This window comes from Buteo buteo, chromosome 23, assembly GCF_964188355.1.
Source record: "Buteo buteo chromosome 23, bButBut1.hap1.1, whole genome shotgun sequence".
Classification (NCBI taxonomy): domain Eukaryota; kingdom Metazoa; phylum Chordata; class Aves; order Accipitriformes; family Accipitridae; genus Buteo; species Buteo buteo.
In genome coordinates, this window is record NC_134193.1 from 20,507,783 (window position 1) to 20,525,024 (window position 17,242).

Consider the following 17,242-nt stretch of genomic DNA (forward strand, 5'->3'; position numbering starts at 1 on the left):
CCACCCACACTCCCATACAACAGACTGACATGGCCCTGGTAGCCCTGACAGATGGGGACAAACACAGAACACAAAGCAACGGGTTGCTTCGCTTTTGGCAAGTGCCTGCAGGACGACACGGACTTTAAACATTCTGAGGTCTGGCCTAGGCTACAAAGTCAGGCTGGCATAACCGTCAGCTGGGAGCAGCAACACAAAACAAAATTCACCTGAAGTGACCCAGCCTTGTCCACCAGGACATACTGCAGAGACATTCTTCTGGCAAAAGACCCCTTTCTGGAGGGTATTTCATGTGTGGCGGGACACGGTCTGAAGACAACCAGCTGGTGTAAGCCATGTGCCGGCAAGGCTCTGCTGCCTGCAACAGGGGTGATGGACCATTTATTCCTATGCCTGGACAAAGAGCATGCATGCAGCACCACCAGGCACTGCAGGGATCAGGGCAGAATTTCAAATACCTCCCGAGCCTCTCCAGCTCTGGCTTCTGGGAAGCTCCTCGATTTCTGAGGGTGTTTCAGAAAACTTTAGGAAAGGGGATATAAATACAGCTGCCTTCACTTTGTGGATGCACAGGCAGCAGCAAAACCTAGTTGGAAGCTCCAGCCTCCTTGGCAAGGAAGGATGGCAGGATGCTCCACCGAGAGCGATGCTGGGAGGCTTCAGTGTCCCACCTGCATTTTGCCAAGCAAACTCCCCTCTGCCATTTGGAGCACCTGCCTACAGAGACAGCAACCTCAATCATGCCACATAACTCTGTATAGCTACTGGTCTGAAGAAAAAACCAATAAAACACTTGTCACTGTCATTTTTATGGGATATGGACTATGGTCCATTAGATACCGAATAAAGGACATTCTTTAAAACGTAAGACAGGCAGTCACCTTCTCCTCCAGCCACGAGCACTGGTTGAGTACATTGACCTATTCTCTTTTGGGATAAAATGGGACACGTTTAGTGTCTGCAAGGAGGAAGATACCCTTTTTTTCCCATATACTGCTGCTCTGCATGTCCTGTTGAATTCACTCTACGTTGTTTCACTACCATGTGCACCAGGCATGCCTGGGAACTGAACTAAAAATGGACTCTTGGCGCTCAGCTCACAAATCCAGAGCAAGCAGGGAGCTAACGCACACACACTGCAAAGTCAGGGCACACAGTGAAGAGGCCTTGGGAGAAAAACTGGCGAAAGAAGACAATGGCAGCAGTTAGGCAGAGAACCACCGCTCTGCAAGAGCAAACCCTGGCCTTCGCATCCCTGCTGCGTGGTCCCCCATCCCCTGAAGGGTGGGAGGACCAGCGTGTCCCTCGCCTGCTCACACACTTCCATCAGAATCAGGAACCAGCACGTACCCCAGGGGTCTGAAAGGCACCTCCTGCGACTGGAGAGTGTATGTCTACACTCGCTCTTTCGTGGACATTCGCCAAAACCCCGTGTGTACTGTCACAAGGTCACTGGTGGTTGGCAATGTCCCATGGGACCTTTTCTTAGACACAGCTTATGTACTCAACTACACTGCTAAGGAATGCTTTTTGCCTTGCTCTTGATGGAGAATGACTTTTGTTTGGTTTCTGGCTGAACGTCTGAGTTAAAAATACAAGACTATTTCTGGCAGAAGTGGGGTTTTTTCTGCCTTTGTATTGCCTCGGATGCCCCTGTGCTGCTGTCTCCTTTCTGGCTCAGATGAGCTTTGTTTTCTTTCTAATGATCATGTTTGCACCGGTGAGCAGTAGGAAATGCTTTTCCTATTAGACCATTTCCACAAGCACTGTTGGGAATGAAGAATGAGCTCAGAGAAGTCTAAAAAAAGCCCAGCTGGTGTAAAGATCCTGTCTCCGGTGGTCAGAGAACTGAAAATCAGGAATGTCTGTGGTCAAAAAGGGATGTGTATGTACGCACATGCACACAGGTAGAGCAGGATATGTTCTCCCCATGATCTGCAGACACGGAACAAAGGACTCCGTGCTAGAAACACTTTCAAGCATCCCCACTCCACAGACAGGCTTCATCCCAAGCTCTGCAGCTCAGACCCTTCCTTACCCCGCATAAAAATATTTTATTTTGCTTTTCTTAAATGCCAAGAAAAAATAGGCCTATCTTTCCTGGCTTGGATTTATTCCATCTGGAATCACTGCGTGATCACAGGACTGTGATAGCGTGTTACAGTCTCAGTATAAAGTAAGAGCTTAAATACTTTCAAGCACCCATGCGATCATTAAATCTTTGCTATTATGCTCCATATCTCTTGGCAACAACAAGCTGAGAACTTGGGCCTTCTCACTTGAGATCACCAAGTTCAAACATCTCCAAGCCCCCTCCCATGATCCAGAAACATGCCATCGTTTGTGGGTGTGATCCCTGTCTCCAGGACTGAGAACAAAACCAACACAGCTGCAGGAAAACTCCCCAGTACATTGTATTTGCCATGTGCCGCAACATAAACATCAACACAACTGGAAGATAACAGCCTAACAAACAGCTCAATTGTTCATGCTAAAGACATCAAAAAGGCACGTGGAGACCTTTCCAGGACACGGATCCCCACCGCCTTCTGGGGATCCAAGCACAGGCAGAGCCAGAGCTCTTCCAACACCCAACACAGGACTTGCTGCATGCCAGTAACCCATAAATCACTGGCATCAGGGTCAGCTCCTCTTGCCAGATTCTGCTCTTTAGGAAGCATGCTCCACCTAACTTGCTTCCAAAGAGAAGTTCCTAGACAATGATTTTCTATTATCTCTGCCTAATGATTGATGAATTCAAAGAGACCACTCTGCACATCGTCACTCTGGAGACCGCCAATGTGATCAGGAGATGAGAGGGAACAATAACTAAGGTCCCAGATTTGGCAAAGGCAACTAGCATTTTTAGGTGCTCATCAAAAACCTGAAAAGAACTGTGTTGCTTGAAGGCAACAAGCCCACTCCTCATGAACCCCAACAAGCCTGACTTGGTCAGCATCCACACAGCAAGGTCTCCAAATAGCTGTGTTCTTCTGGAATTCAAGGCATCACATCCTGACAGTCCCAAACGCAGGAAAGTTCAGGTCTAAACTCTCATCCTTCAAGAGAAGGTTACCAATACCACCACTAAATACCAAGCTCTCATAAACCAGTTCACGTTGGAGGTTGGTACCGTTGTTCTGCTTAATGGACAGTGAAGCCAAGGCTCAAAAAGGCAAAATGCCTTTTTGCCTACAGTTGCCCAAACAGTCAACAGTAAAGCTACATGCAGGCTCTGTTTTCCAGCCAACAGGCCACACTGCCACCCATACCAGGTTAGAAATGAAGTAAGAATGAACATGCTATAAGAAACTCCCAGATCAGCACTGGAGAAAAAAACCCCATCTTCCTACCGACTGTGACACCTGGACTCGGACTTCACTGGTATCCAGTGGCGATGTACTTGACCCCTGGGACTTTCTTTCTGAACTGGATTGGTGCTCCCGGTATTTCTTTGACCTTGCAGGTAATGACAAGAACTCTTTTCCAGAGATCTTCATGTCTCCCATGTGATGGCTGTCCCCATTCTGGTCCTTGGGAAAACAAGAAATAGTCATTGCACAAATTGCTTGTCTCAAGTTTATGTGGAGATCTGTTGGCAAGTATCCACAGAACAGGAGACACACAGAAGCAAGAAGTTAATGCGGAGTTTAGACGGTGTGATTTGCCACTCATGATGTGCAGGGTTGAATGAGGACATTTTGCCTATCTCCACAGCAGGTGATTTTAATGAGTGGAGAAGCAGCATAACCCCAACAAAACAGAGTAGTCAACTTATCCACAGGGAGAGGTCAGGGAAAAGTAGCATCCTTTTAAAAAATCCAGGTATGGAGGTAGAGGCATGGCTGGTTTATTTACAGGCATAGGGAATGATGGATGAAAGGTCCAGAAGCAGTCAGTGCTGCTGGTGATTTCTGGCAACTGCACTCATAAAAACCTCTTCCAGAGTGGCAAGCTTATCTTGCCCAGAATACCAAACTTTTGGCACAAGTCCCTCCACTTGCTGCATCTTCACTTCCTCCCAGGACCCAACCATGCTGCAAGCCCACACTGAACCATGGATAACCCGGCCACGCTCCAGGGAACATGGCTACACTAGATGCTCCACAGCATTTCCCGTCTGTAGGATTTGGTTCCCAGCACACATGGAGCATTGCCTGCCTCAGTGCCTCCCATTGACTTAATGAAGAAGAGGAGCCCTTACCCAACAGTTTCCTAAAAGGCAGATTAATGTGAATGGTTGGAGTCCCATTCAGCTCTTTTGCCAACCCTCATGCTACCAGAAGCACATGGGGACTGCAGGGTAACATGACTAACTACAGCAGATGGCTACAAGCAGTCCCCTGTTCTCTCACTGCTGTCTTCCTTTGCTCTCTTAAAGGCTTGTGCTTAGTGCTCCCATGGCCATGCAAAATATAGGATTATCACCCCCGTGTAATGCATGGGGAAAATGAGGTGACAGAGATCACACATCTCCTGAATTCTAGTTTTTGTCCCTTCTCACTGCAGCTCCTCTCTTTGCTTTTCCAGGCCCTGCCTTACGCCTGGCTCCTCCTTTCTCACCCCAAAACACACACACAACTCTATCTGTTCTCTGTCAAAAGACTCGGGTTAATAGCCCTGCTTGTATTATCACAACAGCCTCATTACTGCTGTCATGCAGATGAGGCCCTTGTACAGAAGCATCAGCAGGAGTATTCCACGTTTAGCTCCAAAGACACTTATTAAAGGCACCAGGCACTTTACATGTTACTGGTGGGAACAGAGTGCCTAAACCTGCTTGATGCTTTGGGCTTCGGTGTTTCTGGGCTGCAAACCACCCTTTTTATCACACACAAAGCACTGAGGGGACTCCCCAGGGTGTCCTCACTGCAGCAACTACATGCAGGTGAAAGAAGCACAGTTCAGGACATGACCCACAGGCCCACGAGGTTGGGATTTTAGGGCACGTACACCAGAAAGCCAAGAACACTGAACAGGATCTGAATTCACAGCACACCAACAGCACAGTGGGATGCTGTAGCCAAAATTACTTTTCCATTCCTTGCAATGGAAACAGGAACAGGGAGAACAAGTAAGAAGACATTCATTTCCCTAGCTGCTATTGATGGGACCAACTGCAGCCAGGCCAGTGTCCACATTTTGAAAGGCTGCCACAAAAGTAGATTTCGGAACTGGAAAGAAACTGCCTTCCAATGCCTTACTGCCTTAGTTAGAGGCCTCAAACTGTTTAGTTCATGACAAAAAGAATAGATGACTCAATTATGGCACGTAAGCACCTTCAGGGTAAAAACCAGCATGCAATAAAGAGATTTTTAGTCTGGTAGAGAGAAGAATAAACAAGAACCAATGGCTGGGAGCTAAAACCAGAGAAGCTCAAAACAAGGAATAAGGCACAGGCTGGAGAGAGCAGGACGATCAGGGAAGCAGCGTTCCCGCTGTCTGCTGGGGCATTCAGAGCTGACGCGGGTGCATCCTGACAGACAGACTCTGCCCAGACACACAGCTCCGTGCAGAGGCATTGGACAAGAGTTCCTGGCCTGTGCAGTAACAGGGGTCCCTGCTGACTTTGAAGGCTATCTCTGGCAGAAACAAAGGGCAGAGAGGGTGAGACAATAATGAGAGGGTTCTGGAGACATCACAGTTCACTCCACTGATTTATTCTTTACAATCTTATCACCCTCACCATAGCAAGCTTGACGCAAACAACCTTCTCCCATGACTGTAATCAGCTCTCCCTAGGAGCCACAGGAGAGGAGAGGAAGGGGAATTGCATCCAAAACACTCTAGCAAGAGCCCCATGGCAGCACCAGTGCCTGCCGCTGGGCAGACCCAGCGATCCTGGGCAGGATTTTCTCAGAAACTTAAATGATCCCCGTAGGTGGAAAGGTTCAGTGCCTCCCAGCTGACTGTAGAAACAGCCTTTGCCCTGGGGAGACTGAGAAAACGCTGATCTGCTCGGATGTGACATTTCCAGCAGCGAACCAGAGCAGAGGCAGTCCCTAGAGCCCCTTGGAACAATAAATACCCTCTGCCTCCTGCAACGCACCATCTCCTGCTTCTGACCTCTCCTTCCCTGCTTGTGCTGAATGCAGCTCTCCGCTGGGCTAATAAGGCACTGAGATTTGCCACCAGCCACTAAAAGGGGCTAAAATGCTAACGATTATCCTCTCAATAAAGGGCTGTTTTTTCCAAAAAAGCATAGAAGTGGCTTTTTCAGCTTTCAGTTGTTAAGTGCCTTTTTAGTTAGACCAGCTGTTCCTCTCCTCCAAGCTCTCCAGAAACCCTCTTTGGTTAATCCCATTGACTCCAATGATATCTGCTAATTGCATACTTCCCTGCAAATGAAGCCAGTCAACAAGCCATTACAGGTTCCTACTGATACTTAATCTTCAAGGCCAGACACCTTTGCTTACCTTTTCAGAAGGGAACTTCAGGAGGTCTAAGCTGTCCATGCTGTTCCTTTGGAGTCTCTTTGGCCTGGCTCCTGCAAAACAACGCACTCTCGCATCAGGAGGGTGTCACTCACCGACAGCACTAATGTCACACAGATAAAATCCAAACCATGGCAGACCCCCTGCTCCTGTTAACTACAAAGTCAAAAGGACGGGATGTTGCAGCTGTGCCGTCCTTGAGATTCAAATGTGTTTTTTTCTCTATTGTTTTGGGTCTTTTTCAAAACATTATTGCACCACAGTCAGCAACAGCTAGGGCTGCATGAAGCTTTTGCTATTGAACAAGTAGCCAGGTCGGACTACGACCCTGATCTCAACTGAGGTCTCTGGAATTCAGGAGTTACAAACGTCACTCGAAACCACAAGTCATGGGACTGGCATTGAGAAAAATCATAACAAAAATATAGTATAATACATCTGTGGATTTGTTCCTTTATCTTCATGTTTTTAACTTAAAGAATGTATCTGGGACGCAGCTTTGAGCTTTTCTCTACAGTCACAAGGACTAGAAAACTAAGTGAAGGAGGAAATAGTTTCTAACTATTATAGGCCCAGACTTAAGTGGAGCAAAACCTTGCCCTGAACCTGACAGAGAAATAAAAATTTGGCAGCATTCATGTTTATTTGAGATTTCATAAAGTTCATTTTAACATAGTATTCCAGCAATAACAGAGTGGGTGAAGCACAGTTCAGCTCCAACTCCTGCTTTCCAAACTCTCCTTACCTCCACATCTCCCTCCAACCTGCTCCCAGCTGCTAATGCCTTGCTCACTTACACAGCCAGGATTTACAAAATGGCCTTGGGATACCTTCACCACGTCTGGGAAAACTTCAGCCCTTTCACCCTCGTGCTCCCTATCCCTGATCTTTCTTGAAGATTCAGTTTAGCTGAGCACCACGTGACATCCCATCCCAACACCACCAAACAGGGCAGAAATGAAAACTTTGGACTCAAGGTCCCATGACAACTTCCAAGCTTCAGGGGAAATCCTGGGGGAGGGTGAATGAATGCATGTGAATCGAAACCCATCCCCATGCTGAGCCCTGAGAACGGAAACCACTGAGCTTTGTGTGGTTCCTGCAACAGCAACCTTACCAAACCTAAAGATTCCCCCGTTTCCCACCACCACTTCACAGCACCGTTGCTTATGTTACAGTAGTCCCCACGGACCCCGTTCGAACCCAGGGTGCCAGCCACTGAGCTGCTCACTGGACAAACTTAATGAGAGAGAAGGCACAAAATTCATAACCAATTCAAGACTGACTATAAGCAGAACATGGTGATTAAATGGAGAAAGCCACCAGGTAGCAGGGATTCCCACACTAACACACATCCAGCTCAACCAGGGCTCCAAATGCGACCACAGTTGTATCTAAACCGCACCAACTCCAGAGACACCACTGCTTGGAAAAGTTCAACCTCGCTTAGATTCATAAGATATAAGACAAGCTCAGATCAGCTGGGACTTTGCTAAGGGTCACGCACATACATCACATCTTAGTTATAAATGACCTAAAGTTAATTTCACTGCCCCTCACTACCCTAAAGTGATTTACTTCTTGCAGCCATAAAGGCTCAAATCAGCAAAATATTTCTGCATGTTTCTGTCTCTCTACTCCAAAAAGCACACTAGCACCAGCTTCGTTTTAAGATGACCTCATTACTAGGCTGTAAGTTCAGAAGAGACTGACATCAGGCTTGGTGAATAGGTGCAGAACAGATACTGATGTGAATGTGCAGAGAGCAACCACGCTCCCACCAGCAACCCGTGGGCATCAGCGCGGAGGAGATGGCTGTGCAGCAGCACGGAGGCTGCCGCTGGCCCCAGGTCTCCCCCCAGGCTGCCAGAGGAGCAAAAGGGCTTTTGGCTGTTGCCACATCGGTCAGGCAGGAGCTCAGCGAGGGGAAGGCAGCGGCAGGCTGTGCCCGGTGACTCCCGGTTATGCAAAATGACATTCTGGACATGGGTCTCAGCTTCCCTCGGAATAACCTATAGTCCTATTTGTGGAGCAGTGAGGTGGGTCTGGAATAAAAGCCACCTACAAACAATCAGATGGTATGTTTGGGTTTCAAAGCAATGCCCGAGAGGCGAGGCCAGCATCTGGAAGTGAGCGTGCGTCACAGCAGCTTTTAACGGCCACTTCCAGGAAAGCAAGAAAGGAGGAAAGTGTGTCTGATTAGATAAACACACATCATTTCCAACAGTCTAAAGAGTCGTTAATTATACACCTCCATCCTCAGGTGCTTTTGTACATTTGCAATAGCATTAAACTGCTGGCCAGAAACCATTAATCTCTGACCTGAGAAAACCTGCCTTCCCCTTTGTTAATTTAATATACGTAGTCAGCTGAGACTACCTCAGCAATTAGGGCACGCAGAACAATTTGTCTTTTTCAGTTGTTTTGATGCTGGTGTTCCTCTATTACTATGTGGATTTCACATTCGGTTGAGCTAAGAGAAGAAGTCAGGAGTTAAAAACTCAACTTCAGAGCCATCCAACTCAGCTATTTTCTTCCAGAAGAAAACACAACCAGCACCAGGGTCAAATGCTGGCCTCACAAAAGCCCATGGTTCTGCCATCCCCACGCACCACGAGCTGTCCCGCAGGTGGAGCAAGCAGCGCCATTAAAACAAGCAGCTACCAGAATTAAGAGGCTACCTATCAGTCTGGGCTATCATAAACTGGATCGACACAGGCAGCAATTCCCACCACACATGTGGGAGCTTCTCCCCTTTACTCCACAGCAGACAGGCTCGGTAGCCTGCAGCATACCCATCTTCCAGGAGAGCAGAGAGATTTCCATACTCACAGGCACCCCACGACAGAAGGAGTCCCATTAACTTTCCATCTCTGACCAGGACATTCCCTCAGATGGCTCCAGATGTAACTTTCAGCCTCCTCCAAGTTATTTTTCCCAGAAATACCTGCAGCACCACCTAATACTCAGCGAAAGTTCAACTCTGCCTCTTTCTCCCCAGTGCCGATCAACAACAGCAGCAGCAGCAGCAGCAGCAGCCGCCGCCGTGGATGCAAAAGATTGACCAGCTGAAAACGTGGGTCTGTTGCTCTGGAAGGTTTTTTCCTCTCTCTCCAGTATTTATTGGCATGTTTACCAAGCCTGCTGCAGAGTAACGGAAAACCTCAGGGGCATTTCTAAATGCTCTCTCTGTCTTTAAGGTTTACTGAGGTCTCTAATAGAGCAAGTTGAAACCTTCTTGTGAACATCAGCTGAGCAATGCTACTGACTAGCTGAATTCATGCCTTGTTTTCCTGGAGCTCCTCGGTTGTTGTTCTTTTCAGTGCTCAGGCTTGGGGTTGTTGTTTCTTTTTTAAATATTTTTTTTCAAAAATCTCTTCCCCCCCTGCCCATGATCTCAACGCCACCATGAACCAAGGAGTTTGGGGTTTTGTTAGGGCTTTTGGTTTTGGTTATTTTTTTTTTGGGGGGGTGGGGGGGGGGGAGGTTTAACTTTTTGCTTTTGCAATTTGGTTCCTGAGGCGAGTTTAACGGTTTTCACATTCCTGTATTTTAAAACTCGATGAAGCAAGTCACCTCCCTCCCTGGAAGAGAGCAATGGACTCCAGGGAGGGGAATTTTACTGCAACAGAGAAGAGGGAGATGCTTGTGTTCTTGCCTGCATGCATATGAGACATCCTTCCTTCCTATAGCTCCCTCACATCCCCCCATCTCACAAATACTCCCTGTTCTTCTGTCCTTGGGACACTAACCCAACATATCCACATCAGATATCCGTCTTTTTTCTCTGTCTCACATCTCCACCCTGCAGAGATGGGGATGGCCCCTCTGCCCATCCTTGTGCTACCTGTGATGACATGGATGCAGGAACCTTTATCTAGAGTCTCTTCTTCACAGCCAGAAGTTTGGTAGTGCATGCTCCTTACCTTCCTTGGGCTTTTTAAGCTGATCAGCATAGAGTAACACTGGCCTCTGCATGTCTGAGAGAGAGGCTAAACACCAGGGCTAACATGGTGCACGCAGCAAGCACAGCATCTTTCCCCCCATTCTTCTCCTATCCCTTTGGTATCTGTTCACCAGCTCCATACTGCCCAGAAGGACTCTCTTTCTGTGCCATGGGGAAGCCCTTGAACAGGCAAGTCCTCAGATTTCAGGGTGCAATTAGAAGAGAAATGCTCATGTAGCAAAAATTCTCTAGCAGTACCTTGCTACAAAGTGAGCTGTAGCCACTGAAAACACCAGGAAGTGTTTTATCTTAGGATGGTGATGGGGTCACCCCATGTAAATCTGCAGTAGGACAAGGCTGGGTAGACAGTGTGGGCAGAGTTTTGTTCCTCTATGGACAGTCTCCATATCCGACTGGCGCTCCTGAGATTTCAGAGTTGACAAGATCGAGCAGAACATGTGTAGCAGCGACTCAGGGAGCCCTGCCAGGAGCTCTCATCAAGTTGACATGTGCTTTGATAACTCCTAGGCTCTCCCCCATCTCCAGCAGCTTGGAGAGCTGCCTACTCCATCCCTGTTTGAGACGAAGCAGCCCCCCCCCCCCCCCCCCCCGATGCAGATCGAGCGACAGTTCTATTTGCAGGCCAGGAACACGCTGTATCCCTCTGGGGTAGCTGTACCAGACGAAGCAGAATTAAACCTGACAGTGGACTCCACAGAAGACCAACAGGGAAAGGTTGTACGGCCAACATCACCCAACCCCTCCTGCCGCCAGCGCTCCCAGCTGAGCAGCACGCACAGCTCAGCGGCAGCAGTTATCCCACAGAACACAAGCTTTGCACCCCAAAGAACATGACAAATCTTGGCATAAGCACTTGCCGTATTTTCATGAAAAGGTCATTTCTCTCTGGACCTGTATTAATTGAGATACTGACTTGTCTTTTGGGTGAGTTCTTCCAGTCCAGGACATTGCCTCCCCACATTTGTACAGACCCCAGCATTTCAGAACCTTGATTTTAGCAGACAACTCTACAGTATTGTTCAATATGATTAAATTAGACCAGCCAGCCAGTTGTTTGGGGTGGAAGACTGGTCTGTAAACCCTACCATGCTCAGAAGTGACAGTGGAGATACAGTCCAGCAATCTGAATGCTCACAGAGCATCTCAAATCATACGCTACTGACATCTAATCAGGAAAGCTCTGTCAAGCTAATGCTCCATTATTACAGCAAGCTCTTCAAAGAGCAGAGGGAAAAAAAAAAAAAAGGCAAGCACAGCAGCAAGAAAAGAAAGGAGGGGGAAAAAAAAAAGCAGCCTCCGGTAGGACAAGCATCTCATTTAAGGCTTTAATTAGTCTTCAAACACATAATGGGTTCTGGCACTATAAATCCACTTGACCTCTATTATTGCCAGCACTTGCATGATAAATGCTGGCATTTGTTTTCTCAGTTGTTACTGGGATAGAACAATACTTTTCTCTAAATAGAGAAAGGAAATAATATCAGTTATTTATGATGACTACACCATAAAACGCTGGCACCAAGCTGTTGTGTGTCGATCCATAGGAAGGACCATCTGCTTACCCCCCAATCCTTTAGGCAGGAAAGGACCAGGGGAATCCTGACGGCTCTGGCCCCTTCTGTGTCCGATGATACAGTTAGATGGGCAAAAGAACGTTTTTCTCCCTATCAGTTATTTGAGGGCTTTTCTGGCTGCATGGTCTAGACAAAAGCCAAGAGCAGGTATGGCTCAAAACAGAAAGGACAGTACACGTGAAAGTAATAAAGTCAAGCCATAATTAAGGGCCAGGGAAAGCTGTGGGAAGGTTGTTTTCAATGTGGTGTCACATCAGACTTCCTCAAGAACACTTTGGTCCCAGTGCAAAGCCCTCCATCCTCAGCTCTCCATTGTCAGAGCTGGGAGCCAAAAGGACAGGAATGAAACTCTTCTGCTGGGAAGATCAGGCTTCAGCATGTTTGCTCTGATATGCTGTATTCATTGGCACACAGACAGCACACAGCTGAGCAAATATCAACCTTCCAGACAGATCCTGAGCACTACAAAAACCTTCTCCAGAATAACAATTTTTCAGGCTTTTTCTCAGTGGCAAAACTGTTCCTTTAAAAAAAAGTGTACACAACATGCAGTAATAAAGAGAAGTTACTTTTGAATCAAGATGCTCGTCTGCCTGATTTGGCAGAAAATGCTTTGCGTATGTGTCACACGAGTTTTGCATTCTCCAGAATCCAGTCTGACAGCTGAACAACTGGCTGAAAATAACAGCATTATTGCACATCTACATGGCACCCAGGAGCCCCTCAACATTTGGCTGACTGCATTCAGGGTGAGCAGCTAGCACAGAGGCTTCTGAGATGGGAATAGGGAATAAAAAGACACTGTGGACCACATGCCAGAAGAACCTTCACATTCACATGGAAGGGGTAAGGCTTGGAGCAAAAGTCCTCCTTGGAGATAAGAGATGGCACAAGGCAGTTATTCCCCCAGTGGGGGCAAAACCAAGGTAGCTCAGGAAAGCTGCAATCTTTGAGCTCAAGGTGATCTTACACCTTGTAGCCTTACAAACTATTACTAATTGCCATGATGTTGGGCACATCTTTGATTCCAGTTTTCCCCCATACATGCAACGAGCATGAGCTTTTCTCTAACTGAGCAAGACTGGAATAAGGCTTATTTGCAAATAAAGTGCTGGCAATTCAGGCCAAACAATGAAGTATTTTGGTGTGTATTTGCAGGATCTAGAAAAGGCAGAGCACCCAGTCATGCAACACCTAACAGATAGTCAAATACAAGCCTTGGAGCTTACGGAAGCTTGGAGCAATGTTAGCGAAGGCCTACATAACCATAATCTATTAAGCAGACCATTGCCTGGGGGAGGTTAACAGTTGTGGGGACAGGAGGATTTTCTGGGAGATAAACTGAACCGGGTGGAGCAGGCTGGGAGGAGGCACGTAACCTCAGGGCTAATTTAAGAACAGCCATGAAAGGCTTGGCAGGAACACCTGCCTTTCTTCTAAACACAGGATTTTCTCTGCCAGTATATAGCAGAGCCTCATGACCTCCCATCTTCCATTATCAGCTTGTGTTGAACAAGATCAAAAAGAAACTCGGTTTGAGCTAGAAAGTGACACACAGTGATTAACACAGGCAACATCTCCAGCAGCTAGACAAGCCCAATTACAGCAGCTGAGTCCTAAACACTGACTCAGGGAGGGCAAGGGAAAGAGCAACACACATGTCAGAGCCTTGCAGCGATCAAACACTCACAGTAAAATCCTCTAAAAAGAAGGGCAATGTACTTGATCCCTCCTCCTGGATGCTGTTGTGAATCAGTCAGCAGCTTGCAGCAGCCAGGCACTTTCCAGCTCCTGGGACATGGCTGGCCACACTGGACTTTGAATTCATGAGCTCTGCCTCTACAAGCTGCCAGGTCTCTTTGCTAAGCAAAGGTCTGTTGGTCTGTTGTCTGAGTGCTTGCCCCTGCCAGGCTAGGGGCCAGCCTTGCTGCTGAGTGAAGGAGTGTGGTTCCTGAGGTCAGTCAAGAGATAACGGTGACTCATGCTGAGGTTCTGGCCTTGCCTTGCTCAGTGAAGTGCCAAAGCAGACCACGGTCATCCATCCAAAACCTTTAAAAGATTAAAAAGTAATTCTAGCTGGGTGAGAGAGAGAACTTGCTTCTTCTCGGTTCCTTTCTTGCTCTGTGCTGCAAGAAAAACCAGTGAGCCGAGGCATCTTGTCCCTAATAGTAACACCGTACTGTTAGACAGAAGATCATCATATCCATAGGCATTTCCTACACGTTGGCTACCAAAGGAAACTCTCTGTGGAAGGTGCATTCGGGAACCAGACAGCACACACCAGAGCTGGGATGGCTGCAAGAGCCTGGAACAGCAGCCAAAGGGAACTTCAGGCTTCCCAGCTCAGAGCAGGAGTTTGTGTAAGGAACAAACAATTTCCAGAAAGTTAGCTCTCCCCACAACAAGAGAGCCCTTGACTTAATAGACGGCTTTGCCAAAAGCCACGTTGTACCTTCTCTGCCACAGGCTTCAAGAACTGGCCTCTTCCTCATCCTCCTTTCCAGCACTTGCAATTTCCCCTGGCATCAAGATAAAACAAGCACCTGAGTTTCATTAGCATGATATCTTCTCCTCCAGTCCTGGAGCATTTCCTCTACCCTGAGCTGAAAGTCTTGCTGTACTTTACATTGATGCTGGGAAGGAGGCTCGCGTACAGAGCAAGATGAAAGAACATTAAATACTTCTTAACGCTTCGAGAAGAATATTTTAAAACTTCATAAAGCCAATACTGGTGCAGTCTGAACTGAGTGCTAAATTACTCGGTTTAAATCCAAATGACTCAGAGGTTCATCCCCCCATCAGTGCTGCTGGAATGATTTAACAGCTGTAACAGCAGAAGTTACTCAGGTTTAGAAAAAAATCATTATAAGGATAATGAAGAGGCATCCTTTAGATGTCCTAAATCTTCACCCAAGAAGCCCCTCATGCAAGCAGCACTGCTGTCCTTGCTGCCCTGCTCCCTTAAGCATCACAGCAAGGACCACCACAGACTCAGGTCTTTTTGGACACCTTCCTGCAGGTGCCTTACTGGGAGGCATGTGGGAACACTCGCGCTAGCACTCCTCTGAGCTCAGAAGCTAAGGTTCCACTGAGCATCTGTTAGCGTGCAATAAAGCAACCAGACCACCTTGCACTCTGCCTTCCACTTGGCCAAAAGCTACTCTGCTTCAGTCAACAGCCTCATCCATCAAAACCCTGCATAAGCAGGTACAATTAACCAGCACGGCCTCAGGCTTTCATTTTCAGAATGAAAAAAGGCTGAGCTGCAGCCCATCACCTCTTGGGAAAAATCAAATATAGTTGAGAATGCTTAATATTAAGCAATTTCAATTACTATGCTTACTCAGTCTGACCAGTAAAGAACAGGGCAGGTTCCATGCTGAAGCCGTTAGCGATGTGACCCCTGTACTCATCTGCCGAGTGGAAGGCAAACACTACCTAGACACTGAAATCACAGCCACAGCGAGCAGGGCTGTCCCACTGTCAGAAAGATGCTGGTCTCAGAGGGCCACGTCTCTCGGGTGTCACCCAGCACAGTCCTTTGCAGGAGGGTTGAGTGAACCATGGAAAAGGAACATCCCTGTCCCTGGGCAGCATCCCTGCCCAAGGCACAGGCTGGTATGGGTTAGCAGCGCTGCCGCCTCCCTGCTTTGCGTCAATAGAGGGCTGGTCAATCTAGCATATTTCGGCAGCCCTAAACACTTCTTGGAGACTTCAAAGATATTTAAAGCAAGCAAACAAACAAAAACAAACAGGCTGGGAAACATAAAAGCAGATTTCTTCTATCCCTGTCTAATTGATCCAAGGGTTCAAAGATTTCTGTGAAGAAGGCAAGCTCAAAACTGCACTGAGGATGCAAAGACCCACATTCAAAGCCACACAGAGCTGATCACTGCCCAGGAAGGAGTGGGATTTCATGCCTGCCCAGGCTCAGCTGCCCACTTCACCGCTTAAGAATACCTGAAATGTGGCTGCCTCTCACGCAGGGATGAGCAGTACCCAGCATGGAATCTCCTGAACACCAAACAAGCGGAGTAGCCTTGTGCCTACCCTTTTTCAGCAGAAGATGTACAGAGAGCAGGGGAAGCCAGGCTCACGGCCGAGTCCTTTCCTGCCCTCAGAGCTTGTTGAGCACGGCTGGGCAGCAGTGTCTGCGTACTGCAAACAGCACAGAAACCATGCCAGGAACCAGCTTACATTGCTCTGAAAGCATCTACATGCCAATGCCTTCTGGAACACCTGCATTGCTCCCCACCTACACCCAGCTTGCCAGGGGAGGTGTTGCTCAGTGTCTCCTAACACTACCGCAGCCATCAGAGATGACAACTGGGGCTGACATGCTGACGAGAGCAAAAGAAAAGCACCCCCAGAGTCAGTTTTCACTTTGGAGAAGCACTGAGACTGGCCTGGGCTGCTCTCTGCCTTCTGTCCAGCACTTCCACCCCTTGGTGGTGGGTGAGCCCCTTCAGTGCTCCTGATTCACTGCTACCCGCAGAGGACTGGGCACAGCCGACCCCTTGCTGAGCAGATGCTGAAACCTCAGCCCGAACCAACTGATCTGGAAAAGGGCAGCCAGCAAGGGTGGCCCAGGCAGCCAGCGATCCCACTCCGTATCCAGCAGCAGTGCCGAGGGCTGCGCTGGCTGTTTGCACCCTGGGACATCTCCCAGCACCAGGCAGCACTGCTTCTCGTCGATGGATGCCTTCACAAAACAACTCCCTTATAGCCACAGCAAGTTCCCTTACTTCTCTCCAAAGGCAAAAGCCTACAAGTACTCAGTTCTTAACTTGCGGTGTGTGAAAGAGGGCAAGACCATTTCTCAGGGCCACATTTTTGGTTGTTTGGAGAAACACACAACCTCTGTTTATTTGCTTCATGTTTTAGCTACTCTCTAGCTTCTCTCAGTTTGTTGCTTTAAGCTCTCTGTGTTTGCATTTCTTGACAAGGTCGTTGCTTTCACAAGGCTTCTGCAGCGCTGCCCCACTTCCCTGGCCTCCAGCTTTGTCTTCTGACGTCCAATTGCTCTCAGAATATTAATTAAAATCGCAAAGAGCTCAGCAAGAGGAGCCAAACAGCAGAGGAAAACATCAGACGTGCCTTCTGCCCCCCAGGTCCCTGGCAGAGGGCAATTCCCAAGACTTAGAAGCAAAAGTAACCTGCGAAGGACATCATAGTCTGATGGTCTGGCTCACAGTTTCTCAGCCAACAGTACAGATTTTCCCAGAACTCAAATTTGCTATGAAACTTTATTCTACCTGCTTGATAAA

General features: G+C 47.8%; 1 protein-coding gene across 5 annotated transcripts in view; it reads right to left on the reverse strand.

Annotated features, from left to right (window-relative positions):
* The window catches only part of GPSM1 (G protein signaling modulator 1), an 81,551-nt gene that overhangs the window by 24,688 nt on the left and 39,621 nt on the right, over positions 1-17,242 (reverse strand). For 4 of the 5 annotated variants that reach the window (XM_075055035.1, XM_075055036.1, XM_075055034.1 and 1 more), the window contains 2 exons: positions 6,417-6,487; positions 3,354-3,533 (listed from right to left, as the gene is read on the reverse strand). In XM_075055035.1, coding sequence (XP_074911136.1) covers positions 3,354-3,533; positions 6,417-6,487 — 251 coding nt within the window. The remainder of the gene's footprint in view (positions 1-3,353; positions 3,534-6,416; positions 6,488-17,242) is intronic. The other variant, XM_075055038.1, reaches the window with a different exon arrangement.